At 50.8% G+C, this 27,849-nt stretch overlaps 1 protein-coding gene and 1 long non-coding RNA gene across 3 annotated transcripts; one reads left to right on the top strand and one right to left on the bottom strand.

Annotated features, from left to right (window-relative positions):
* Positions 1-1,127: 1,127 nt before the first annotated feature.
* On the top strand, positions 1,128-24,873 carry Ehd1 (EH domain containing 1). Of its 2 annotated transcripts, XM_040748934.1 has the most exons (6): positions 1,128-1,233; positions 2,260-2,686; positions 6,637-6,734; positions 19,410-19,822; positions 22,202-22,366; positions 22,778-24,873. In XM_040748934.1, the coding sequence occupies exons 2-6, from the start codon at positions 2,283-2,285 to the stop codon at positions 23,300-23,302; spliced, it is 1,605 nt and encodes a 534-aa protein (XP_040604868.1). In that variant the 5' UTR covers positions 1,128-1,233; positions 2,260-2,282; the 3' UTR covers positions 23,303-24,873. The 2 variants fall into 2 exon arrangements, with proteins under 2 accessions (XP_040604868.1, XP_005064005.1); XM_005063948.4 differs by lacking the exon at positions 1,128-1,233 and having other exon boundaries at positions 2,132-2,686.
* Positions 24,849-27,849, bottom strand: LOC121141376. The gene is made up of 2 exons (XR_005878269.1): positions 26,584-27,849; positions 24,849-25,026 (listed from the first exon to the last, which is right to left on the bottom strand). It is a non-coding gene; the product is annotated as an uncharacterized LOC121141376 (long non-coding RNA).

Here is a 27,849-nt window from a genome sequence, read left to right as displayed (position 1 = left end):
GTTTTCTCAGTACACAGGGCTCTAGGGAGACATGGAAACCATGGCCAGTCATGTAAGTATTGCTGAAGACAGAGCGCCACGAAGCTATTCAGATGTCTAAACAACCACCTCATTTAGGATCCCCAGCCTCCAGCTCTTCTCTGGACCAGCCCTAAATTACATCTCCGGGGTGGACCCCTCATCTAGGCTGTGTAGGAGGCAAAATCATTCAGCTTCTAAGGCTGGCTGAGGAAGTCTGGACTTAGCTTGCCTGAGGCTCCTGGTCACCAGTTGGCACACAACCTATGGTGACAGCCCCTGCCCAAGAGTTTCTTTCTAAAAAAGGTCCATGGCTTCTATGTTTTACAGTGATGGATGGAAAAATGCTAAAGAAATGATGGTTGTCGAGATGGCTCAATGGGGAAAAACGCTTGTCAAAGAGCATGATGGCCTAAGTGCGGTTCCCAGGACCCACATGGTGGAGAGAGAGTGAGAACTTGTGAAAGCTGTCTTCTGACTTGTCCGTGGCACACTAACACCCCTACCCCAAAAAGAGAAACTCCCAATCAAAGCCGGAGGTCAGGACCCTGGGCCTGCACACCGGTTGGAATTTGATCCTCTGGCAATGATCGCCAAAGTGGACAACCAGACTTACCCACCTTGCGTTCTCTGGATCCCATCCAACTCAGATCCTCAACACACTATCTCTGTCTTCCGGGGGCTTCTGGTGCTCTTTTCTCCCATCCTGATGTCTTCCCTGTCAGCCCCCAGGCTTCCAAGTCTCTCAAAGCCATGCAGTTGGACCCAAGGCTTTCAAGTTCCCAGGGCTTTTGATTGTCGTGGTGCTGGGGATAGTCCCGTGGGCTTGTGCATGCTAGGCAAGTGTTCTACCATTAAGCTGAGTCTAATCCCATCGGTCAATGTTTTGTCTTTTTTTTTTTTTTTTTGAGACAATGTCTGTTGCCCAGGCTGGTCTCATATTGTTGAGTTCAAGTAATCCTCCAACCTCAGCTCTCCAGCTGTGACCAGAGGTGTGTCAACCAGTACTGACTCCCAGGTTCATTTTAGACTTCTCCTACAGCCCTTAGATCTTCCTTCCACCTAGGTGAGCTGATACTGGTTACCTAACAATCACAGTCCCCAAATCTCTGACATCACCCACTGAAAATCCTCACCAGCAGAGACAGCCAAGGGGGCCCAGGTGTGACCAGGGATGATGGCGGGGGCATGAGCCCCGTGGAACAGCCACCACTGGTAAGAAGGTTGGGATTCGGAACGGAACAAAAGATGGGACTGGTGGTGTCCCTGACAGGAAAGCGGAAGTTTTTGGGCTTTTGATTTCCCCTAAGTTCCCACAACATTTCATTGTTGCCCAACATTTCCCCTCTTCCTCACAAGGGGAATTTCCGATTTCACTTCCTCAAAACTCAAGAAGCTAGAAAGCCTCAACTTCTTTACCCCATTCCGAGGGTGAAACCTCTTGGGTGAGACCTTGGCCTCTCCCCGCCGTGTCCTATCACTGTGTCCTTTGCTGTGGCCCTCTCCCATCTGCCTGAGTGGAGTCCCACCGCACTCGGTCTCCTTCCTTACCGATTTTTCTCTTCCCGTTGTCCTCAACTGTCTCAGCTTTCCCTATTCCCGCTGTCCTGTCTCTCTCTCCCCAGAGCCGCTAAAAGACTAAGGGGTGAGGAGTGTGTGTGTGGTGGGGAGCGGGAGACGAGCCAGCGCCCGGGCTCCCGATGCTTTTGGGGTTCCGATCGGTGGGAGCAGTATGGTTGGGGAGCACAGTCGAGGCGTGTGGGGTGTCCAGGAGTCCACCTATGCCGGAGGGTGCTGAGGCTAAGTACATCTTGGCGCTAGACTCTAGCTCCGCCAACTGCACGACTTCCGCGAGCCACTCCTCGAGGGGCGGAGCAAAACAGGTGCGGTTGCCAGGGCACCGCAGCCACGGGCTCGCGAGATTTGAAATCAGCCAATGGGAAGCAGGGGAAGACGTGGCACGCGAATGGGGCAGGGCCTGGAGGACTCTTTTCCCCGCCCCCTCTCCGGCCGGCCCTGAGGCGGCCGGAACGCCGGGCTCCGGCCTATAAAGGGGCCGCTCGGCGAGGCTCACGCGGCTCTCAGCAGAGGGCGCTCTCGTGATCTGCGCGCTGGTCTGCGAGCCTGCGCCTGCGCAGTGTGGGCCGCGCCCCGCCCCCTGCCCTGCTGCCCTCCGCCGGCCGGCCGGCCCCTTCTCGGCCGCGAGCCCTCGTCCCGCTCAGCCGCCGCTCCGTCCCTCAGCAGCCAGCTCAGTCTCCGGCAGCATGTTCAGCTGGGTGAGCAAGGATGCCCGCCGCAAGAAGGAGCCGGAGCTCTTCCAGACGGTGGCCGAGGGGCTGCGGCAGCTGTACGCGCAGAAGCTGCTGCCTCTGGAGGAGCACTATCGCTTCCACGAGTTCCACTCGCCCGCGCTGGAGGACGCTGACTTCGACAACAAGCCCATGGTGCTCCTGGTCGGCCAGTACAGCACCGGCAAGACCACCTTCATCCGCCACCTGATCGAGCAGGACTTCCCGGGGATGCGCATCGGGCCGGAGCCCACCACCGACTCCTTCATCGCGGTCATGCACGGCCCCACCGAGGGCGTGGTGCCGGGCAACGCGCTCGTCGTCGACCCGCGGCGCCCCTTCCGCAAGCTCAACGCCTTCGGCAACGCCTTCCTCAACAGGTACCTACCCCTTCTTTCCAGGCGCGAGGACCACCTTGGGCCCCCGCAGCTTTTGCCCCTGCCGGCCTTTGTCTCCAAGAGCCCCCGCCAGACCCCAGGCGACCACTCCCAGGGACAGAGGCCTTGTTGCGACCCAGTGACTACCCAGGTGTCAGGTAATAGGCAGCGTCCACTCTTCTGGCTTCTGTCAACCCCAGAATCTTCCAGGTTATCAATTTAACTCTTTCCCCTTCCCGCCACAGATCCCAGACCTTCTCATAGAGCCAGGGGCCGCCGTAGGAAGATGAACCCCTGCTGTCCTCCCTTTCTTCTTCCTCATTCTGGAGGCACCTAATTCATTCTCATCAATCTCTCTCTTTTGCTGGAGTCTGCTTTTTAAGTATCATGGGAGAACCTGAGACTTAGATGTTCCCTTCACTGGTGTGTCTCTCCCCTGCTTCCTATCCCCAAGGACTGGTGGGAGGCAGTCCCCACTGAGGGCAGGGGATGACAGAGTCTCCACATCCCTTCCAAAAGTAGCACTGAAGTGAATTCCAGGCCAGCCAGGGCTACATGAGACGATTTAATGAGTCAGTGTTGTCTCAAGAGATTTCAGGGGGTGGTAACCCTGAGACCCTGAAGTGACAGACTCCTACATTTTACTATAGAACTGACTGGTGTTTATGTACTTCACTTGAGTCTCGATTTAACCAGCTGAAGGGGTGAAGCAGGATTCAGCTCCTTAGGATGCTATGAATGGATCACAGTGGCCTGCCTATCTGAGGGGCTTTAACACCCAGGATCACTTGTGTAAAGGTAGTCTGGCATCCTAGCCTCCACCCCCAGAAGGCATGACAGGACTCACAGAGCCTGCCCTCTGTGCTCCCTCTTTCAAGGAGTGACTCTACATGCCTTTCGAAGTCTGCATTCAGCCTGGGGGAACAGCCTAGGAAAGAATCTGAATTCTGCTTTCCAGGTCTCCGCCCTATATGAGCACATTCCTCTACAGACACTGTCCAGCAGTACAGGGCGGGCCAGCTTGTTCTAGAGCAGGCTCGCTGCCAGGCCTGCCTCCTGCGCGGGACTGACCTTTAATGTTGTCTATTTGTCCCTTCTAGGCAATTTCAGTCTGTCTTTTTTTTGTTTTTGATGATGGGGTTTGCTTGACAGGCCTGGTTGAGTACAATGCTCTGGTCCCCTTAGCCTGGATGGAGTCTTTCCCTAGGGCTTTGCTGCACCTGTGGGTAGGCCATTGGCTCAGACTCCATTGGTCTGGTGAGAAGTTTGGCTACTGGGCCAAGGAGTTCATTCATGCGTTACGTCTCTGCTTCAGGAGTGATAGGAGCCTTCCGTCTGTGAGCCTTCACTGTTCCAACCAGTGCTGGCCTATGTCTTTACCTCATTGTGACGGCAGATCTTTTGAAACAAGGAACTTGGCACCTGCTCAGTTTCCCACCTTTGGAAATGCAGAGCTGAAGAGCCAGAAGGATCTTACACACCTTCCACCCCCAGCTCATGAACTCATGAACCCAGGCCCTGCTGAGCTGGGCTAAGGCTGTGCTGGTCGCCTGTTCGTTGTCTTTTCGCACTCACTACAACTGCCCCCACGGGGACAACTGAGGGGTCCTTGGCAAAGGACAGGCACTTTGATAACACGGGGTCCAGGGGATCCGAGAACTATACTTACATTTCCTTCTTGACACCACCCCAATCCCAGAGGTCTCTGAAATGTTGGTGTGGTCCAAGACTGGAGCCGTGTCAGGATGTTCAGACCATGGTGCCTCTGGCCGGGGAGGACACAACAAAGGGGGCTTTTCCCTGACTGGCACTCTTAAAGGGGCCCATTGAGTCAAGAACTTGACTTGCTAGCCTTTTTCTCCTGAGTGCTCCTCAGAGATAGTGAGAGGAACAGATGGAGGCAGGCATGAAGGAATCCTGAGTGGTTTGTGAATGCTCCTCCTTGCATAACTGGACCCACCCACTTGTCCTCAGAATTGAATTCTCCGTCCTGGTTGCCAAGGGAAGCATTTGTGCTGCCCCCTGCCTTTCTTGCCGCACGCTTACTAGGCTCTGCAGATGCTCTTTTTGTGTGTGTTACTTCTCCGGGCAGCTCCACTTCCGCTCCTTTTTTTTTTTTTTTTTTTTTTTTGGTTTTACGAGACAGGGTTTCTCTGTTGTTTTGGAGGCTGTCAGTCCAGAGATCAGCCTGCCTCTCCCTCCCGAGTGCTGGGATTAAAGGCATGCGCCACCACCTTTTTTAAAATTTAACTTTTCTTGTCACTCTCTCTCCATTGAGTCTAGGAGTTTATCCCAAGCACAAAGAAACACAGGACTGGTATGCAGTGACTCATAGCAGTAGAATCTGCTGCATTTGGAGACAGTACCTTTCATAATGTCCTCCAGCCAGTGGGTACACAGGTCATCACATCATTTGGGGGTGTGGGACCACAGGAGACACTCCATCTGCCTGAGTGCTCCCCACTGTTGGAAGGGCAGCTTGGAGCCTGTCTCTGGCAGACAATGGGTCTGTATTTTCTTTGCTCATAACAGAGAGGATGTTGTTGTTTTGTTTTTCAAGACACAATTTCTCTGTGTAGCTTTGGAGGGTGTTCTGGCACTCCCTCTGTAGACCAGGCTGGCCTCAAACTCACAGAGATCCGCCTGCCTCTGCCTCTTGAGTGTCGGGACTAAAGACATGCACCACCAACGCCCAGCTAATAGAGAGGTTTTTAAAGGAGCCTTTCCTTGTCTACTAAAGAACCCCACCCTTTGAGACAGATGATAGATGCTATGGTAAACTCTTAGCTCAGCATGGAGCACAGGTCCATAGCTCAACCCTCATCAAGGGCTTCCACACTCTGTTGTGGCTTCCTCTTGTGACGCTGGTTTTGATTTTCAAAGAATGGTGTCTATACTCCTCCCACACCACTGAGTACTGGTGGCCCATTGCAGTCCCTTCACAGGCAGCTGGCTCCAGCAACAGCAGAAAGTGACCATCCCAAGGCTGAGGGATGGCACAGTGAGTAAGGCGAAGGCCTGAGTTCAGAGCTCCAGGACCACTGTAAACACTGGGTACAGGGTCGCATTACAGGCAGGTTGGGGGTAGGCAAGCAGTAGACACTAAAGTGGATCCTGTGCGCATACACATACACATTTACACACGTGCACATTTGTACACATACACAGAAAGAGACCAATCCTTTTTAGTGCGTGGGAATTCAGCTAAGTAGTTGGTTTTTCTTTTTGTTGTTATTTTGGTTTCTTTGAGTCAGGGTTTCTTTGTGTAGTCCTGGCTATCCTGTAACTTGCTTTGTAGACCATGCTGGCCTTGAATTTACAGAGACTGCCTGCTTCTGCCTTCTGAGTGCTGGGATTTAAGGTGTGCACAACCATGCCCAGCTGTGTTATTATTCTTTACACTTATGTATTCTGTGTCGCATTGTATGCCACAGACTGTAGAGATCAGTAGACAGTGTGGGTCAGCCTTCTCCTTGCACTGTGTGGGTGCTGAGGATTGAACCAAGGCTATCAGGCTTGGTGGCAAGTGTCCCTACCCACTGAATCAGGGCCTTCCCATGTAGACCATGCTGGCCTGGAATTTAATTAGCCTCGATCCTCCTGCCTCTGCTTTCTAAGTGCTAGGATTATAGGTATGCATCACCATACCTGGGTGAAAATTTTAAGATGGAATTGCAAAAGCTCAGTGTCATACTTCTGTTTCCCTTCAGAACTGAAGCACGACCTGGGCTTATTCAGCTTTCACTAACAAGTCAGCAACTGGGAAGCTGAACTCATGAACTCTGGGGGGAAGAGAATGACAAGGAGGGAAGTACTGATGTTCTAAAGTTGAACCTTCTGATAGCATTTCCAGTTAGTTTGTCCAGAGGGAGGGGAGGCCAAAAAGCCCTCCCATCCTACCTGGATCAGTGTCAGCCCCACTCTGATGTCTCCCTGGCTTTGCGTTCCTGCAGGTTCATGTGTGCACAGCTGCCCAACCCAGTTCTGGATAGCATCAGCATCATTGACACTCCTGGGATCCTGTCCGGAGAGAAGCAGCGCATCAGCCGAGGTAACCAGGCTCTGTGCTGAAGAGCTACTCCCCATGCTGCCTTCTAGGTTTTTTTCTTCCAGCCTCAGGCTTTAAAAAAGTGTATTCAGGTGACAGACTTCTTACCTCATCTATGAAGTTATGACCTGAGGGGCCACAGTTGCCTCCTATGCTCAGGTGACCAGAGTAGTCCAGCTGAGATCACAGTCTGGTTCATGCTGGGTAGCCAGCTGCTTTTGAGCTCCTTGAAGCTTGGGCCTTGGGCTGTGAAGCAGAGTGGCAGGAAGTTTACTGATACGTGTGCCCAGGTGTCCCAGCCAGCATCAGTTGACCCCTGGACTCCTTGCCCCTTTTGCATGGGAACACTGTGTCTCTCCATGTCATGTCAGTTCCCAGTTAGTTCAGCTAGCCAGGCAGAAGGAGAAACTTGTGTGCAGCCTGCCTGAGTATTGGAGGAAATTTGCTTACATTTGCATAGTCCTTGCTGGTCAGCAGCCTCCCAGGGGCTGTCTGCTAGTGCAGGGGGTTTCCTGTTGGGATCAGGTGCCTTGGCCAGTCCAGTTATGTCAACTCTGGCCAACTTATTCCATGCTTTTTAAAATATTTTAGGCTTTCTTTGTTTGCTTTATGAAATAGAACTTTATTTCTATAGACATAAAGGTAACACCTTTTCCAAATTAGTTAAAAAACAGAGGGTGGGAGGCTGGGGATGTGGCTCAGTGAATAGAAGCTGTGGGTTTAGTCCCCAGTACAGCATGAACAGAACGTAGTGGCACATGCCTATATTCTAGCATAAAGGCAAGGAGGTCAGTAATTCAAGGGTCATTCTTGGCTACATAGCAAGTTTGAGGCTGGCCTAGGTTACATGAAGCCCTGTCTTAAAACACAGATCTCAAAGAGGGGCTGGAGCTCAAGGAAAACTCTCCATGATGTATTTCTGAATACAGAGGCTGTCTGTCATGTTGCTTTGAGGTCCTTCTTCAGGTCAAGCCCAACTTTGTTTCATCCCTGGCTCTTTGGTAGGCACTAGCCATTGGGTTGGAACCTTCTAGGAGGAGACTAAGGGCTGGCCCGAAGTGGATTTAGCCACTTCAGAGGAGGAAATTAAATACCCTCACTGGAGACATACCTCAGTGGGAGGGCTCTGGGCTCAATCCCCAGCATGGCAAAGAGGGAAGGATCCCTGGAGCCCATATCATGGAAGGCATGAACCATTTCCAGCTAGTTATCCTCTGACCTACGTATGCATACTGTATACACACACACACACACACACACACACACACACACAACACACACACACACACACACACACACACACAAAGTTTAAAAGTTCAGAAGGGCCCAGTGGTGGTGGTGGTGGTGGTGCACACCTTTAATCCCAGCACTCAGGAGGCAGAGGCAGGTGGATTTCTGAGTTTGAGGCCAGCCTGGTCTACAGAACTAGTTCCAGGACAGCCTCCAAAGTTCCACAGAGAAACCCTGTCTCAAAAAAAAAAAAAGTTGAAAAGCGAAATACAAGAGCCTGATGTAGCTCTAATCCCAACATTCTTGAGGCTGAGGCAGGAAGGTTATATCTATTCTCAAATTCTACAAGCACCAGTGGTTAAATTTGTTTTCATTAACTCACTCTTTCCTTTGACCCTTGCCCTGGGGTGGGGGACGTTGAAGCTGTAGTGGCCCCAGTCAGCATGGGTGGGGGTTGTGTACAGACTACAGAGCAGTGAGCTGGCTGTCTCTAATCAGGTTAGAAGCTGCCAATGCAGTTTTGTTTTGTTTTTGAGACAGGGTCTCATCATATAGCCCAGGCTAAACTCCAACTATTTTTCTCTCTGTCTCAGCATCCCAAATGCCAGGATTACAAGTGAGTCTCCATGCTGGGCGTTGGTGGCGCACACCTTTAATCCCAGCACTCGGGAGGCAGAGGCAGGTGGATCTCTGTGAGTTCCAGGACAGCCTCCAAAACAATACAGAGAAACCCTGTCTCAAAAAAACAAAAACTAAAAAACCATAAGTGGGCCTCTTGCCTGATACTGGTTAAGCTTTCAGCCTCACTCACTCTTATGAGAATGACTCTTTTGGAAGTTCAAGGGAACAGATTTTGAGACCCTTTGCAAAAAGGCAGGGGCCACATTTCTTTCTTCTTCTCACTGCTACTACTATTCAGCCTGTTTTAAGAGGACATCTGCTAAGCAGGTGGCACAAACCTGTGAACCCAGCTACTTGGGGATGGGACAAAAACATCACAGCTTAAGGCCTGCCTGGGCTACAGAGTAAGCTCAGGGCAAATTAGAGATCTTGTTTCAGAATAAAAAGAAGGGGGGTTGGGGAGATGACTCAGTTGGTAAAGTACTTTTTTTTTTTTTTTTTTTTTTGGTGTGTGGGCATATTGAGATAGAGTCTCACTGTGTAACTCTCTTGTTTTTCCTGGAACTCACTCTGTAGACCAGGCTAGCCTTGAACTCAGAACTGCCTGCCTACGCCTCCCCAGTGTTGGGATTAAAGGTGTGCACCGCCATGTTTGACATGCATTACACTTTTCTTGCTAGAACGCCACTGCTCATGGACTTTCAGGGCTGAAGTGAAGGCATTGGGGGTTTGGTACTCTTGTCCTTGTAGACTCATAAAAGGAACACAGAAGTAACTCTTTCAACAAAGCCAGAGTAAAGCTGGAAAATCCAAGCCACTGTTAAATAAGAGAAGAGCTGCAGTATGAGCCTGTTCCAGCCTGCACTAGGCTGAGGCATGCTGGCCATTGTTTGAGGCCCACAGACTTATCTTTTGGCTGAGCCAGACTCCAGCAGGCTAGCTGTGTGGTGAGAGCATAGCTTCAGATAAGTGACAATAGCTCACCCTCAAAGGCTTATCTTGCCAGAATGCTGGGACTGGTAAGGAGGTGAGGCCTTCAAACTTGGAGGAAGAGACGAAATGGCTAGGGTGTGAGGTTCTTGTAGCCTATGTGAGCTCCTGAAAATGAGCTCAGAGGCCGCCAGTACTAGGCATGGTGATGTTCATCCACGCTGTTGTCTGTGTTCTCAGTGTTTTCCAGGCAGAGCATCTTGGACTTTATGCCCTGGGATCCCAGCCTGGGGTCACTGGGATAGTCCTTTCCTGTTGCTTTCCTGTTAGGATCTAAACTTGCTTGCGTCTTGGGGAAAACCACCAAAGTGATGCTTTGAGAGTGTGATTTTTATTTTTTTCCTGTGCTGGAGATGGAACCCAAAGCCTCCAGCATGCTAGACTAGTGTTCTTACCACTGAGCCACACCACACCCCCAGCAGCATTTTGGTTGGCACTAAAGAGGATACTAGTATACCCAGACAGGACATACTCAAGTAGCCTGTGTAGGTGACCAATTTTTCTAAACCATTTTTCCCTCCTTAGTCCTAGCAGTCCCCATTTAAGTGTTACCCAGTTAGGGTTTGAGCGTGAACGTTTTATGGTGATGAGTAAGATGGCCATGTGGCCCATCAGAGGTGCTCAGTGTGGGCTCCAAGGTGGTCACAAGTTTATGGATGTGGGAGGCCCCCTCTCAAAGACCCCACCCAGCAGTCTTCCTTGTGCACAGCGGAGGCCAACTGGGGAGTGTGTTTACGTAGAAAGCAGGTGTCTCCCCTCAGAAAGAGAGGTCCTGAGGAGCAGGTGACTCGAGCGACAGGCCTTGCTGCAGTCAGTAGTAGTTCCTTGGAAAACACAACATCCCTGTAGAGGTCCCTTACACTGGAGCATTGCCTATTCCCTTTGGGTCCATCTCCACCCCATTGGCTATCCCCTCCTAACTTTTTGCCCTTTTCCTTATGGTCCCTCATATGTGCCGGAAATTTAATCAAGAAAGACAAGTAGGGCTGGCATAGACCAAAGTGATGAAGCTGCCCTTGGCTCTGCTAGGGACCGCTGACCGCTGATAATTGTGTCCCTTTGGGGTCCCAGGCTCAACTTCCCTGACGTTGCTTATCTGCTACAGCTTGAAAGATAACATTCTCTCCTGTCAGCAGAGTAAGGTGGCCTTTGGGAGCACCATTTATTCCTAAATGCCACTCGTGTGACTGATAAAGGGATTCAAAGGGCATCCAGGATGTATGGGGCTGGCGCCCTGTGCTTCCAGGGTCCATTACCACTACATAGTCATCACACTGTGCCTAGGGCTGGGGTCTTCCCATGTGACTGTGAGCTTTGCTATAACTTTGGTGCCTTGCTTGACCCCAGAAAAACTATATCAGCAAAGGGAGTATGGCTTCAGCTTGGGTTACCAAGTGGTGTCCTGTCTGACCTAGTGTCTGCCTTCTTGTTAGCTAGCATTGCCTTGTCTGTGTGTTCCTCCCCTTTATCTCTGCAGCTATACATAGGAGGAAGCTGTTGCTTTTCTGATGAGGAGCTCCCTCCTAGGAGCACTGAGAGATGAGTCTGGGGATACACAGAAGGCTAGTGTCTGCACAAGACTCAAACCTGGAAGGAGCTCTGTGCCTACTGCAGAGAAACTGTGTCAGCATGGACTCTGAGTAGGGTCAGACCCTGCTGAAGCTGTTGCTGGGCTGGGCTTCCTGGAAACGTAGACCACCACGGTCAGACCCTAGAGTAGCTATAATGTCTTCTGTTTTCCCTCTGTGCCCTGCCTCTAGCCAGAAACCACCTCATACTCTATCCATGGAAGGCTTGCAGAACTCAAGGCTTATTTAGCTCTTCTCCTGAGTTTTCACTTGCCTTCCTGCTGCTGTCGTGGTCCCCAGGTTCCACCTCAATTATTCTGTTTCTGGAAGTTGGATAGGATCTTTGGCCCAGACTCCCATCCATTCGTCCTGGAGCCTAGTGACAACTACACCTTGGGTAGTTAGTTCTTCTGCCCTTTTGGCCATCCCCTGAGATGCTTGCCACCGACACCCTCCAGCACAGTCTCACGATGTTTTGTAGACCAGAGAATATTTTCAGGCGTTGCTCAGAAACCTGGGGACAGGTTCAGTGCTGCACCCCTCTTGGTTTCACAGTGCCTACCACACAGTATAATAAGGTTTAGCTCCTAGGTTAGTACTGCAGGAGCCAAGTGGCTATAACAAACACATGGGCCTCTTAGGGTTGTTGGTAACCGTGATAGGGACTTCTGTATGCTGGGTTCTTACCTAATGCCTGGCACACAGTTAAATGTGCAAATGTCAGCCAGTTAATAATGAGACTGAAAACCCCAGGGTTTCCCAGACTTTGCTGTGTTCTGAGTAATGTCTCAGAGAGGAACCCTAGGCAATACTGCTTCGGCTGGGCTTCTGAGACTCCACAACCTGACTGGGCCCAAAGCCTTCAACCCCCATCCCTCCCTGTCTTCTCCTCTCTAGGCAAACATGCTGTTTTGGCCTCGCTTTCTGATGTGGGTGCGCCGGCTCTGCATGTGGAGGCGTCGTACCAGGCTGTGCTGGCCTAGGCACCTGTTCCCTAGGCTGCCAGTCAGCGGTGGGCTAGGGAGCAGCTGGCCCAAGTGCCTGCAAATGTTGGGTTTATATTTGGGGTACGCAGCATTCTTTGCACCTTAGAAGCTGCCCTTGCCTACTCATCCATCAGATCTGTGTTTCTTAGGCCCAGTGCAAATGCCTGAAGTGGGAGCAAACATTTAAGGGTACTGGCTTCCTGCCAGCCACACACTGCACCCCGCAGTCTCAGGCGGGAACTTACTGTCAAGTTAGAGAAGGGCCTGGAGATTCAGAGAGGGCAAGTGGCCTGCTTCAGTGGCCTAGCTGCCTCCTGAGTCTAAGGGACTCAGGGTTGAAATGTGGGTCCAACTAGAGTCTGTCTGCCCCTTCCAACCCTGTGCTGTCACTTATTTTCAGGTCAGATGTATTTAGGGCCATATTGCATGTATTGGATCAACCCTTTTTGGCAACAGCCATATCCCCCTGCTACCAGGATAGAGAACATCCCCTGAACTGGAAAACTTCCCTGTGCAGTCCCTCTCTCCCTAATGGAGCCTGGCACTCTTGACATTTATCCATTTGTATAGGATCAAGGGTTTGTGCCTTTACAAAACGATTGTTTCTAGAGATGGAGTCAGATCCTAGAGCCTCATGTTCCTCGAAAAGTCCTGTCCTGGCTGAGCCACATCCCAGCCCTTGGGTTGTTCCTTCTGGAGAGGGGTGGTTCCCCTCTTTACCACTGTCCTTTCACTCTAGAAGGAGTTGTGGGCCACCCCTGTTTTGAGACAGTGTTTTGGTTTTTCGAGACAGAGTTTCTCTGTGTAGTCCTGGCTGTCCTGGAACTTGCTCTGTAGACCAGGCTGGCCTTGAACTCACGGAGATCCACCTATGCCTCTTGAGTGCTGAGATTAAAGTCTTGCATCACCACCACCTGTTGAAGCTACCAGACATATCTTTGTAGAGGACTTAATATGGACCTGAGCTTTTGTTTCCCTGGGGCAAATGCTTAGGTACAGAACTCCCTTGCTTAACCTCTGTGCTATTTGGAGTGTACCTTTCTTAAGTTGAGCATGAGGAGGAGTCCTCTTTGTGCCTCTTGTCCCAGCTTTGGGCTCCTGTCTCCAGGGTCAGGCCAGTTGGAAACTGTGATGTAGTTCTTTGGTGAGAAATGAGGCCCACGCAGTTTGAATGACAGGAAGTAAGAGTGTATGAGAGAAAAACACTCTATTGTTTTATGTTCTAGAAATTTTTGGAATGTATGAAGCAACTTTCCCTGGCTGCTGGAACTACCTGTGTTTGGAAGAGTACTGCTGAAGGGTGGGGTGCTTCATCACAGCCTGGGTCCCCACCTCTGACCCCCTCTTGTCAGAAAGGTCAACTAATGTGTAGCTGCACCAGTAGCACCTGGGGCGACTTGGCCTTCCTGCACACTGTGGACCTATGGAAGCTTGCTGGGGACCATTCTTGTGCTGGCCTTTGGCTCCTGTCACCTTCTCAGCAGCCATAATACTTGAAGCTCTGCTGTGCTACTCTTCCTCTATTCCTACTACTTCCCTAGCACCTGGTTATTAATTTTTAAAAATTATTATTTTGGAGCCAGGTAATGGTAGCACATGCCTTTAATCCCAGCACTCTGGAGGCAGAGACAGCTGATCTCTGAGTTCAAAGCCAGGCTGGTCTACAGAGCTAGTTCTAGCATGGCTAGGGCTGTCTCAAAAAAAATGTATATACACATATTATTTTGTGTATGTGTTGTGTGTATGTATATTTGTGCAAACATACCTGTCTGGGGCCCTCGAAGGCCAGAAGAAGGTGTTGGATCTATTGGAACTAGAGTTTCATATGGTTAAAAACTGCTATGTGGGTGCTGGGGATTGAACCTGGATCTTCCGTAAGAGCAACCAGTGCGCTCTACTGCTGAGCTTGGGTTTTAACTTTTTGAGACACCCCTAGATGGTATCAAACTTGTTGTGTTCCTATTCAGCCTCCTGAGTGCTAGGATTGTATGATATGTACCACTGTGCCTGTCTTGTCTTTGTTTTTTTGTTGTTTTCTCGAGACAGGGTTTCCCTGTATTGCTTTGGAGGCTGTCCTGGAACTTGCTCTGTAGACCAGGCTGGCCTGGAACTCACTGGGATCCACCTGCCTCTGCCTCCCAAGTGCTTGGGATTAAAGGCGTGCGCCACCATTACCTGGCAGTGCCTTAGACTTTTAATTTCAGCACTCAAGAGGCAGAGGCAGGAGGATCTCTGTTCAAGGCCAGCCTGGTCTACATAGTAGAGTTCCAGGGTGGCTATATATTAAGACCCTCTCTTAAAAAACAAGCATGCAAACACATAAGTAGAATATCATATAGCCTGGGTTGGCCCTAACTCCTTATTTCCCCAAGGATGACCTTGAATGCCTGGTTCCCTACCTCTACCTTCCAAGTGCTGGAATTATAGGCATGTTTTATCACACCTGAATTTCTTTTATGTTTTAATTGTTGTAAATGTACCTAATATATAAGGTGCGCTGTTTTATACAGTCTTGGGTACAGTTGAGGGGTTTGTTACCTAATATATAAGGTGCACTGTTTATACAGTCTTGGGTGCAGTTGAGGGGTTTATCACACCTGAATTTCTTTTATGTTTTAATTGTTGCAAATGTACCTAATATATAAGGTACGCTGTTTTATACAGTCTTGGGTACAGTTGAGGGGTTTGTTACCTTCACATTGTTGTGCAGTTGTCACCCTGTCTATCTTAGAACTCTTCCTTTCTCAAAAGCTTGTCAGTGAACACTGATCCCCTGCCCTCCGCCCCAGCACAGGCTCCACCACCCTGTGAGTGTGACTGCCATGGCTTCCACATAAGTGGATCTGTGGTTGTTGGGGTTTGCCCTCGTAGGCTGGTTTATTTCACTTATTGACGTGGCTGCTTGTCCCTTATCTGAGGCGGTTTTGGTTTCTACTGAAGTCTCTGCCTGCAGCTTTGCTCCTCTGCCTAGCCTATCCTCCCCAACTGTGTGTATGCTTTGTGTCTTTGGTGGAAACTGGTGTCCACTCTCCCTAGTCAGGAGGGGGGCAGTGTACCCATGTAGCATCTTCTTTTCCTCTTAGTGTGCACACGGTTCCCTTTATGCTGTGGCCTTGCTTTTTTGTGTGTGGCACAGACATGTGACCCTACATGGTGTGTCTAAAGAGTCTGAGGCCTATTGCTTTGCTTACCCTTGTCACCTCCCTGATCTCAATGTTAGACAGTGTGCTGTGAGGCTTGGGGCACTGTGTGGATCTAAACTTCACACCTTTAAGAACACTGGGTTCAAGGGGTGGGGGGTGGCTGGAGAGATGGCTCAGTGGTTAAGGGCACTGACTGCTCTTCTAGAGGACATAGGTTCAGTTCCCAGCACCCACATGGCAGCTCACAACTGTCTGTAAATCCAAGTTCTGACAGTCTCACACAGACACACATGCAAGCAAAACACCAATGCACATAAAATATAAATAAATTTAAAGAGGCCAGCCTGGGCTATGGAGTAATAGCCTGTGTTAAAACTCCAAAAATAGCCAGGTGGTGGTGGCACACATCTTTAATCCCAGCACTCTGGAGGCAGAGGCAGGTGGATCTCAGTGAGTTCAAGGCCAACCTGGTTTACAGAGTGAGTTCCAGGACAGCCAGAGCTACACAGAGAAACCCTATCCTGGAAAAAGAAAACAAAGCAAGAAAAAAAAAACTCCAAAAATAAATAAATAGAAAATCTCCTTCACCTGGGGGAGGGGGGAAAAAGAAAGGAAAAGAACTTAAATGATGATGGACATGGTGGCTTGTGCCTTTAATTCCTGTACTTGAGAGGCAGAGGCAGGTGATCTCTGAATTTTATGCCAGCCTGCTCTCATAGTGAGTTCCAGGCCAGCTAGGGCTATATAGTGAGACCTTGCCCTCCCAGTAATGGAAGAAAAACAAAACAGAAAGACAACCAACTTGAGGTGATGACCAAGACACAGGCTTGTGGAAAAGGAGCAGGCAAAGAGCCTCCTCCCGTTTCTGTCATTTCTGTGTTCCCTTCTCCCAGCCAGAGGGAAAGGGATTGAGGCCATACTGGGTAGGGCTTGGGAAGGTGACCTCGGCTTCCCTGCTGTAGTTCTGGCTGCCTAGCCAAAGCCAATAGGACCAGTGGTGCTTGGCCCAGGGTGCCCCTGTTCTCAGGAACTAGAATTTGGCCTTGCTGCTGCCCCAGCTGTGTGAATTAGCCAGATGTGTGACTGGGAAGGGCGGAGGCTTCACTTTGTTGAACAGGAGTCGTAGTTTCTGAGTCAGCGCTTCTTTAGCACTGTGCTGTGTTCCTAGAACTCATAGGAGGCTTCAGGGCCCCAGGCAGACCCTGGGAGTTAGCTGGGGTGCAATCTAGAGAGCCCTGGACAATAGCTACCTCTCCTAGCCTCTGCTTCCCCACTATTCTGCTGCTCTAGACCTTCCCTTCCGGCTTTCTGCTGACATTTCACTCCTTAGGTGTCCCCTCCCTGCCCTAAGAGCCAGCTGCAGGGAGCAGGGGTGCCTTGGGCCTTGTACTTTGGAACTGACCGCCTGTGCTAGTAGCTGCCTGCTGACACTCAGTGACCTTGCACTTGCTGGAGCTGTGCATAGAAACCTGAAGCTCTGACACCTAACCAGCCACCCACAGGAGAGTCCCTTCTCTGCCCAGACTGCAGCTTAGTGTACCTCCACCTGGGAGGAAACCCCGGCCTGCTGACCACTCTGCCCCAAATCCCTGTGTGCTGGGCTTGTGGAGGTCAGAAGACAACCTTGTAGAGAAGCCTCTCTCCTTCCACTGTCACATGGGTCCCAGGGATCAAACGCAGACTTCCAGGTTACTGTGGCAAGTGCCTTTATCTGCTGAGACATCTTATTGGGCTGGCTTAGTTTTTGTTACTTGTTTTCTGGCATTGCCTGGGATTGAATCCAGAGCCTTCCTCATGCTATGCAAATATGCTGCCATGTTTCAAAGCCTGTGTTCTTTCTGGATACCTCATTGTGGGAGAGAGACTCAACTTCTCTGTGGCCTTGGCTGCTGTCTAGTCAATGACCCCAAAGAGACTGGTAGCAGCAGTGTTGTTTGACTTTGCAGAGCTTCATTTCTGCTTAGTCTGTCTAGCCTAGCACCTCCAAAATGCCATCATCCCAGAGCCTAGGGGCTTTACACACAGGATGGGGAGCAGTGGCCAGGCCAGGGTCCTGTGCCGCCTCCCTGGCTGTATGATGCAGTATCAATAGGCCTTTGTGAATGGGATGGTTTGGTGATGTGTGCCAGTATCCTTCCCCTTGCAATCTTCCTGCTTCTACATCTGGAGATTGCATGTCAGCCCTCCCAAGATTGGGCTTGGTGGAGTGGTTTTTCCCAGAGAATGCTGGAGCAGGCTGTGGGACAAGAGTCTGCCAGGGTCAGTGTCCTGGACTGTCATCTGTCTGAATGGTTTCTCTGGCTCATCTTCCGGGGTCTTGGCAACTCTCTGGGGAATACTTAGTGGTTCTTAGAGGGCTGACCTACATCTGGGGTAACCTGGAACCTGTGCATATTAGGTGAGTGCAGAGATTGAGCCCAGGGTCATGGTGAGTTTCAACGGAGAGGTCAGGCTGTTCTTGAGGGTCTACGCTGTTCCCAGTCTTCCCAGCTCTCCTTACTGTTCCTAAAAGGTGAGGACTCCTCACTTCTTGGAGCAGTGGAAAAATGTTTAAGGAAGCATAATTGGGATGAAAGTTAAAATGCTATTGGAGTTCAGAAGCCACTGATCTAAGTTTATATGGAAAATGACAGGCTTGGGCTGTGTCAAACATGCAGCTTTCTTTTTGAATCCCAGGCTGTGACTCCAGGACCTATGTCTACATCACAGTCAGGATGTACAGTCCCCAGAAAATCGCAAAGGCTCGTGCACTTTTTCACACTCACTTTTTAATTTAAACTTTATTTGTGTGTGCATGAACACACGCCACAGTGCAGCTGTGGAGGTGAAGAACACAGCTTTCCACAGCTGCTGTTCTTCCTTCCTCTCTGGGTCCCAGGACTATGGCAGCAGGCTGCGTGGCAGGTGAACCCACTGAACCATCTTGTTGGCCCTAAGTCATGCTGTTTTTGGTTGCTTTGTTTTGTTCGAAACAGTTGGGTGTCTCCTAGACTGACCTCAAATTTGTTCTGTAGCTAAGGGTAAGAACCTTGATCTTCCTGCTTTTGCCTTCCAAGGTTTCCAGCATGCAGTAACCACCATGCCTGGCTAATAGTACTGTTATTAATGGGGATGTTCCAGTTAGGTCTCTGTCATAGATGACTCAGGTCACTTTTTTTTTTTTTTTTTCTCGAGACAGAGTTTCTTTGTGTAGCCCTGTCTGTTCTGGAACTTGCTCTGTAGACCAGACTGGTCTCGAGCTCAGATTTATCTACCTCTGCCTCCTGAGTGCTGGGATTAAAGGTGTGTGCCACCACTACTAGGCCTCAGATCACTTTAATTGGAGTGGGAAACAGAGTAGAGTACGATTTAGGCCTAGAGTCTGCCCAGGTCAGCAACTTGATTTAGAGAAGCATTTAAGACCCACAGAAAAAGGAAGTGGTCTGTGGTACTTTTGAGGGCTTGTTGGAAAACAGAGGTCAGCTATGTAGACCTTTTAGTTTCTGTTGCAACAATTGAACTCAGCTATTACAGATAAAAGTTGGCATGGACATGTAAATGAATACCTTTGTTTCAAAAACACTTTATTCATACAGGCAAGTGGTGAGCCACTTTTATTTAGTCCCTGAGCTTGCCAGCCCCTGTTGTAAAAAATAAGTGAAGCGGGGCTGAAGAAATGGCTCAGAGGTTAAGACCACTGTCTGTTCTTCTATAGGTCCTGAGTTCAATTCCCAGCAACCACATGGTGGTTCACAACCATCTGTAATGAGATCTGCTGCCCTCTTCTGGCCTGCAAGCATACATACAGATAGAACACTGTGTACATAACAAATTAAATAAATAAATAAATCTTAAAAAATAATAAGTGAGGCTTGCACACAGGATAGATAGCAGTTACAGATGTGAGTGTACAAAGTGAGTTCCAGGACAGGCTCCAAAGCTACACAGAGAAACCCTGTCTCTCGAAAAACAAAACAAAACAAAAAAGTACCCCTTGCGGCAGGAGAGATCAATGAGTCTGCCTTTGGGCTGCTGTACTGTTCAGATCAGAACATTTTAGGAATTTACAAAATAACCTCCGGCCTAGAAATTCCAGGCCACATCAGTGCTCAGAAGCATTAGGGAAGCCTTGGGGCCATGCTCAGTCCTCTCCTCCCTCAGGTTATGACTTTGCGGCTGTCCTGGAGTGGTTTGCTGAGCGCGTGGACCGCATCATCCTGCTCTTTGACGCCCACAAGCTGGACATCTCAGACGAGTTCTCAGAAGTTATCAAGGCTCTCAAGAACCACGAGGACAAGATCCGTGTGGTGCTAAACAAGGCTGACCAGATCGAGACCCAGCAGCTGATGAGAGTGTATGGAGCTCTCATGTGGTCTCTGGGGAAGATCATCAACACCCCCGAGGTAGTCCGGGTCTACATTGGCTCCTTCTGGTCACACCCATTGCTCATCCCTGACAACCGCAAGCTCTTCGAGGCAGAGGAGCAGGATCTCTTCAAAGACATCCAGTCTCTACCCAGAAATGCTGCCCTTAGGAAGCTCAATGACCTGATCAAGCGGGCCAGGCTGGCCAAGGTAGACCCTGTGGCTGGGTGAGGGGATTGGCTGCTGCCAGATAGGCCCAGGGGCTCTGGGACTGGCACTTGTGGCTCAGTTTTTGACAAGCATATCTCACTTTCCCTGTGTGTGGGAACCACTGCCTTGTGTATGCACTGTGCGGCCTGCTCTTGACTATGGTCTTTAGCCCGTGTCATCTCAGCCTGTTCTCTCTGAGTCTTATGCCCCCCTAGATCAGAAAATGCAAAGAACATGCATTCGCCTTAGAAATGTCAAACAGGAAGTTACTACAGAACAAAGGAGGCCACCAGGAAGTGGAATCTGCTGGCCTGGTTTTGTGTGTGTGTGTGTGTGCTCACGTGTGCACGAGCGCGCACACTAGTCTGCTCAGCTTGGCACTGAACAGTGACAAGGATAGGGAGTGACACACAGCACCATTCAAGCCTTAGTGGGAGAACAATGCACATATGAAGGAGAAACATTGGTGATTTGGTGTTGCTGGTTAGGTACAAGGTTCTATATGAGTGGAGGACTGGAGAGCCATCCTGATATAATAAAGGGACCCGGGAGGCCTCCATGGGACTGCTGTGTAAGCTGGGACAAGAAGTAGCTAGAAAAAAAGATGGATGCCAACCTGTGGCCCAAACAGTGCTGGATACTACAGTCCAGACCCCTGGTGGCTGCTTTTTGCACAGGCCATATAAATACCCTTTCTCCTCGGTGGTAACGTGGGCCATGCCCAGGTGCAGTACTGCCTTCTGAGGCCTTCTGAGGTGTTGAGCCCTGGAACCTTAATGGCAGCTGAGCCTATGTAAGAACCCAGAATGGCCTGAGCTAGGAAATGAAGATCAGTGCCACCTGTGGGTCTTAAGGGTGTCCAAGGCTCTGTATCGTGGGGTGCCCGTGGGGCGGGCTGTTCAGTGATGGCTCAGGTGACCCTTTGATCAAGAGTGGGTGTTGGGGGTAGTGACTCTGTCCAGACACTGTTAACAGGGCTCCTGTTAGCAGGGTTCCCATTGTCAGACTAGTCTGGAGGCTGAGGCAGAAGCATACCTTGAACATTTGGCTTGAAAATAGCCTGAACAATATAGCAAGACACTCTGAAAACACAAAAGTGGGTTTCTGCCTGGTCCCTCCCTTGAAAGGACTTGACTCAAGAGACCTGTCCTGTGAGCCACCCAGTCTCCAGGGAGACATCTCAGAGGCAGGGTGTTTACAGCTGACTGGGGCACATGGAGAAGAAAGGTAGGCACCAAGTGCCTGTGACCATTGAGACAGTCACCTCAGGACCTGAGAAGGGCTTCCAGCCATCCCTGTTCCATTGCTGTTGCACTGCCAAGACTGGTGTCTGCATACTAGGTACCAAGCACTGACCTCTGCCTCAGGGCCAGTCATGTGATATTTGGGAGTTCCCTGGCCAGGGCAACCTAGGCTGATACTTTATCCTTCATTACTGCCAAGTATCTGCTATTGTCACTCAAGGACCCCATCTGGCAAAGTAGCAGGGTATGGCATTTCCCATCCTCTTTACAGGGTACAGGGGTGGGTTTTTTTGTTTTTTTTTCCAGTATCTCCAAATATCTGTGTATGTAGGACCTCCTTATGAGTTGAGCTGAGCAGTTCTTAGAAAGGAATTAATGAGAATATTCATGTGACTGCCCAGGCTCCTAAAGGAGCTACCAGGTAGTACACAACACTGTAGACTACAGTGGCCACAACTGGAAATCCTACTGTCTCCAGTGCTGCTCCACACAGGTCGAATACCACTGCTTGTGTTTCCTGGAGTGAAAGTGACTCCTTGGCTTGTGCAGGCAGAGCTGTGACTGGCTTTGGGTGACCTGCCTACCACAGCTTTCTTGGGAAGGCCTAGCTAGACACCATTTCCAGGATCCGGGAAAGGCTGCTCCTCTTGGATGGTTTTGGGCCAGGCTGTTCCCTGGACTGAGTAGGTAGCAGTCGATGTGCTGGGGGCAGTTGAGGAGAGCTTTTGTGGAATTTTCTGGTTTTGAGCTTATTGCTCAAGTGGGATTCAGCTTGGGACTCCTGAGCACTGCACAGGTGCATGCTGGGATGTGGCTGTTACATGCAGGGAGAACACAGGGAGAAAAGCAGGCAGAACTGAATTGTAATTCTGTACAAGAGTATCATCCCTTCTCTGCTTGAAGTGCCTTTCCTCGCTTCCATTCCCATGGCATTGACCTGTCACACCCTTGTCGGAATTGTGTGCCACTCTTAGACCTTTGGGTTCTTATGACAGTGGCTTCAACTTTTAGCTTGACTTTGACCTTTCTGCTTCCCTCTACCCAAGCAATGAACTTCAGGCACTAGAGGCCTTGAAGACCCTGAGGGCAGTGTGCCAAGCTAGTCCCTGATGCCCCCTGCTTCCTGTCCCTTCAGGTCCATGCCTACATCATCAGTTCCCTCAAGAAGGAGATGCCCAATGTCTTTGGGAAAGAGAGCAAGAAGAAAGAGCTGGTGAACAACCTGGGAGAGATCTACCAGAAAATCGAGCGGGAGCACCAGATCTCCCCTGGCGACTTCCCGAGCCTGCGCAAGATGCAGGTACAGTCACCAGGCCAGATTCTGAGTGTTCTGTGTAGGGCTGAGGCAGGCCCAGGGTGGTGGGCAGTGGCTCTGGAGGGAACCACAAAAGGAAGCAGCTGGGTTAGTCATCAGTTCCCCACCCGAATCAGAGTTGACCTAGGTCGAGACACTGACTCAAATGAGGGGAATGTGGTGACTCAGCTTAGGGGTGTAGTATGGCTGTCGGTGAATCTTCACTGCAGCCTGGCGAGGATGGGTGCCACTGTGACCTCATCACAGAGTGAGGAGCCTAGGCCTACAGCACTAGCCTAGTTGCCTGAGCTGGTAAGAGGGAGCTCTGCTCTCCCTACTTGGGTAGCCTGGCTCAGTCCACTGTGCCTGGAGTCTAGGAGGCTGCCCCACCAGGCTTTCCTTTCTCTCCACTCACAGGAACTCCTGCAGACCCAGGACTTCAGCAAGTTCCAGGCTTTGAAGCCCAAGCTGCTAGATACAGTGGATGATATGCTGGCCAACGACATAGCCCGGCTGATGGTGATGGTGCGCCAAGAGGAGTCCCTGATGCCCTCACAGGCTGTGAAGGGTGGTGCTTTTGATGGCACCATGAATGGGCCCTTTGGGCATGGCTACGGCGAGGGGGCTGGCGAGGGCATCGATGATGTGGAGTGGGTGGTTGGCAAGGACAAGCCCACCTATGATGAGATCTTCTATACACTGTCTCCTGTCAATGGCAAGATCACTGGCGCCAATGCCAAGAAGGAGATGGTGAAGTCCAAGCTGCCCAACACGGTGCTGGGGAAGATCTGGAAGCTGGCTGATGTGGACAAGGATGGCCTGCTGGATGATGAGGAGTTTGCTCTGGCCAACCACCTTATCAAGGTCAAATTAGAGGGTCATGAGCTACCCTCTGACCTTCCTCCGCATCTCATCCCACCCTCCAAACGGAGGCATGAGTGACCGCCATGCCTGACATACCCCAACCCCCAGGGCTGCTGGCACTTTCTACCCGCCAGCTCCTTGCCTGCCCATGTGGGCCTGGGCCTGGAGGGGCAGAGATAGGGGGAGGGAAAGGGTCACCATTTTTCAAGGTCCATAAAGACTGAGCGGTGTTTCCTCAGCTCTTGAATAGGAAAACCACCATCTTTCTTTTAAGGCTGTCTGGGGTTCAGTGGGAGGCATGGGTTATGCTTGGATGTGAACAGTGGGATTTTGTGCACCAGAACCATGGATATTTTTAATATATAATGTTAGGGGCAGCCTTCTTTCTTGCCTCTTCCTCTGTCTGACAGCCCCACACTCAGCCTCTCCCTACCCCAGCCTTTCCTTGTGCCTTGCCCTGGCCAGGCAGCAACAGGGACTCTGGGGAACTCCTCTCACAACCCTGGCACACCCTTGTGGCATCTGCCTCAGGACTATGTAGACAGGAGAGCTCCCGCCCTCTGTCCCCCAGCTCCCTCAGTTTGTTTTCAGACTGAGGTTTATTCATGGGGCAGTGGCTTTCTTTCTCCTAGTGCTCGGGTAAGCTGTCCCATGCCTCTGCTGTGGTCTGGGGTGCACACCCTCCTTTGCTTCCACACCCTGTCTCTGACATCCCAGCCATCATAGCAGCCACAGGTAGAAGACCTGGCCACTGTTAACTTTTATGGAGATTGGAGAGGTGAGAGACAATGTCTTCCAGGAAAATACATAAGCTAGGTATTGTTCTGTGACACTTTATACTTGACCAAATTTTCCAGTAACTTCCACAACACTTGTTTAAAGCTGTGATTTTTGTCTCCCCTTTCCTATACTCCAGCCTTGGGTCAGTTCCACCTCAGAGCAGACCCCTTGGGCTTGAGTTGCTTTCTGGCTGAGGGGAGGTCATCCCAGCTCCTGCTCTGAGGGGTCTGAAATGTACTCACTTAACGTCAAGCTTCATGGCAGCTTCCTGGAGCCCCTGGCTACCTTGGGGTGGGCAGTGGGCCCTGTGACCTGGGGTGGTGTGCTGGTAAGAGGAAGCCTGTGGCTCTGGCCTGGGTGTAGTGTCCAAGCAGCAGGACAAGGGAAAACCCAACCCCTTCCCTCACCCTCTTATTTCCTTCCTCCCCTCCTCCCGTGCTGAGCCAAGGAGGTCTGGGTGTCCTGAGATCCCCAGACTGAGCAATAAGAAGCCAGAGCTAGCAAATGACCACTTTAGCCACCTCACTGCAGCCTCGGGGACCTGGACACATCCTATGGCCAGTGATTGGCTGTCAGGGTGGGCCTTATGCTGAAGTGGTGGAGCAGCTACAGCTCGCTTATCTGACACTGCCGGTAGGCTTCAGGGAACTGCCTGCCATCACCCAGCCCTGCTCTGGGCCTTGCTGGGGCTGAGCTCCAGCCCGGCCTGTTAGCTCCCTGCCTCAGCCTTCCACTCCTGCCGTTGGCTGAGGGGAGGGGAGATGTCCTCACAGGTCCATTATGTAAAGTCCAGCTAGCTTGGTCCTCACCTGTGGGGAGAGTGGCTGAGCGAAGACTTTGTTCCTTGCATTAAAGAAAGTTTAATTGTGCCAAAGCTTTTCATGCTCCATTGTCTTTCCCTGGCCCTGGAGCCTTTGCAAGGGGTCCCCCAAGGAGCCCATGACCTCACACCTGCTGTGCAGTGGCAAGACTATCTGGAAACGGAACTTGATGTGCACAGTCATAGTCCCAGCACTTGGCACCTGGAGGGAGGACCAAGAGTTCAAGATCAGCTTGGGATATATGAGGGATTGTCAAAAAATCAAAACACCAACAGAGACTGACAGCAGAGTTAAGCTGGGCCCACTTCTGCCATCTCCACGTATCACCTCCACTCAAACACTTCAGCCGCAGACTGGGGACCGGGCTCTGCGGTTAATATGTTCAGGATTTGGGAGGGATCTTATAACAAAGGTTCCAGGGCTCCTAAGCCACCTGGCTCCTCACTTGCCCCAAGGCAGGTTTGGAGACAGCCCAGCCAGCTCTGAAGACAGACAAAGCAGACAAAATCCACAGTTCTGGGTGGGGTTGGTTACAGCCAGCTGATATCACAGATAGGGGACCTGTTTATGACAAGAGAGGAAAGGGTGACAAATTGGGAGTGACATGCCCGGAAGGTCACAGATGGGAAGTAGGGCTGGGAGAGACTGCTCTAGGCAAGGTTGGGACAGAAGTTGGGAGAAACAGGTGTTTATCTCTGAGCCAGAGCTGCCTCCAGGGTCCTGCTGTGGCTAAGGCAGGCCGGATAGCCCAGGCGCCACAGACTTGACACTAGGTAGTGTGGTCCTTCCTTGTGTTAGGTTTGCATCTGTGCTCTAGTCACGGATGGAAGGACCCAGAACAAGGCAACATGTGCAGCAGTGGTGGCCAAGGGGATCCAAACTCAAGTCTACCAACTCTGGCCCTGTTCTTGAGGCAGTTCTCATGGAAACAACTTTTAAAGCAAAGATGGTGTCTGGATTCCCAGCCCCGCTCACTCTCAAGCCACTCTTTCAAGGCCACTCCACCTGAGGTTTTCGATGCTTGGGACTATCTGTCAGCTTGCAGAAATGCCCTGCCCTTGCTCAAGCTGTCAGCACCAAAGAAAATGGGTCCAAGCAGCTCCCTGGAATGCAGTAGGACCCACCTTCATCCCAGCTGTGGGACTTGTGGTATTCTGTCCACTCAGCCCCATTCCTCTCAAGTGATTTCCCCCAAAGGATACCCAGATGGTGCCCACTGAACAGAAGTTTGAGGGAGCCAGGCATTGGTGGCACATGCCTTTACTCCTAGCACTCGGGAGGCAGAGGCAGGCAGATCTCTGTGAGCTCGAGTCCAGCCTGGTCTACAGAGTTCCAGAATAACCAGTTACACAGTGAAACTCTGTCTCAAAATAAAAATTAATAAAAAAAAAAAGTTTGAAGGAGAGCAAAGGCAGGCAACGCCTGCCTGCTGCCCTGAACTCAGGTAGAGTGTTTTGGTTCCACAACTTGAACTCCTCTGGGCCATATGGAATTGAAGGAGAGAGGTCCGCCTGGAGGGCTGGTCCTTACCACTTTGCTGCCTTGTCCCTTGTCCCCTTGCTCCCTTGCTCCCTTCTAGTTTCCTAGAAGCCAAAATCTATCCAGAAGCAAATTCTACCCTGCTCCCAAACCCTAGGATAAGAGGCCTTCAAGACTTGTCTGTCAGCCTACAGCACCACACAAATCTTGAGACCAATGAGGCACGGGGCACATGCCAGCTCTTTAGTGTAATGAGGTTTCTTGCAGGGTCATTCTTACCTGGTCATAGGATATGCCCAAGGCCAGTGGGATGGTAAGAGGACGATGGGGATGGAGGGCTGGAGAGAGGGTTTGGCAGTCTGGAGCGCTGGCTGCTCTTCTAAAGGCCCCAGGTCAGATCACCAACACTCACATGGAGGCTCACAGCTGTCTATAACTCCAGTTCAGGCTTCAAATGTGGTACACAGACATGCAGGCAAACCACCCACACACCTAAAATAATAATAAAGGAGGACAACCAACCACCATTCCTGTTCTCTGCTTTCAAAATCAAAGCTTCCAAGCTAGGCTGGGGTAATGGCAAGTGTGAAAACGTGAGTTCAATCCCCAGAACCCTCCTAAAAGCCAATGTGGCCGTGCATGCTTGGGATTCCTGTACTGGGGAGGCAGAGACGTGCAGACTCCGTGGCTGGTCAGCCAGCCAGCCAGCCAAGCCCATGAGAGACCCTGTCTGAAAACAAGGTGAATGGTATATGAGGAAGAACACTGGCATATACTTGTACTTATACATAAATAATCTGCACATATGCATGCTTTAAAGCTGTATATACAGCGCTCATGAGACACTGGATTTAATCCCCCAACACTGCAAATAAAAAAATAAATGAATCAGTTGTCAACTGTCAGCGTTCAAACAGTAGAATTGACCAAGCAGCTGTATGTTTAAATTCTAACTCTGCTACTTGCTGGAGTGGAGCCTGACTTTTGCTTTCTAAGCCTATTCTTTGGGCTCCAAAAAAACCTGTGCTCAGCTTCCTCCCCTGAGCACCTTGGGTAGGGCTACTCAGGGGGGTAGGGGATGTGGGGAACATGGTATCCCACCCAACACGCAGAATAAAACAGAGGGACCCACCCTTCCCTGAAGCAGCTCAGACAGGGTGGCGCCAATGAGCTGCAGGGGTGCAAGGTAAGGGGGCTCTGGCCTGGCTTCCTGTGCACCCAGAGAGACGGGTAATTGCAAAACCACATGAGCTGCAGCTGAGCAGAGCGTGGGAGCCCCTGTGGTGAGCTGGAGCAGCACAGGGGAGGATTTGGAAAGAAAAGTCAGGATGATGAAATCACCATATGTCCACCCATTTGGAACACTGGACATTCCACAGGAAATACCCATAGTGTGGCCGACAGGGAAGTGGTATGGGAGTTGACACAGGTTAAAATATGAGGGGTCGGGGCTGGAGAGATGGCTCAGAGGTTAAGAGCACTGGCTGCTCTTCCAGAGGTCCTGAGTTCAATTCCCAGCAACCATATGGTGGCTCACAACCATCT

This window comes from Mesocricetus auratus, unplaced genomic scaffold, assembly GCF_017639785.1.
Source record: "Mesocricetus auratus isolate SY011 unplaced genomic scaffold, BCM_Maur_2.0 Super-Scaffold_4256, whole genome shotgun sequence".
NCBI lineage: Eukaryota > Metazoa > Chordata > Mammalia > Rodentia > Cricetidae > Mesocricetus > Mesocricetus auratus.
The sequence above is the reverse complement of the archived record's forward strand: the minus strand, read 5'-3'. Positions and strand labels throughout refer to the sequence as shown.

What these genes read in the sequence shown, in the direction of transcription:
- Ehd1 (XM_040748934.1), top strand. Translation starts at nt 2,283, where the DNA reads ATGTTCAGCTGGGTGAGCAAGGATGCCCGCCGCAAGAAGGAGCCGGAG. An exon ending in GAAGCAGCGCATCAGCCGAG is followed by an intron (nt 6,735 to 19,409) that starts GTAACCAGGCTC and finishes CTCCTCCCTCAG; the next exon opens with GTTATGACTTTGCGGCTGTC. An exon ending in CGAGCCTGCGCAAGATGCAG is followed by an intron (nt 22,367 to 22,777) that starts GTACAGTCACCA and finishes CTCCACTCACAG; the next exon opens with GAACTCCTGCAGACCCAGGA.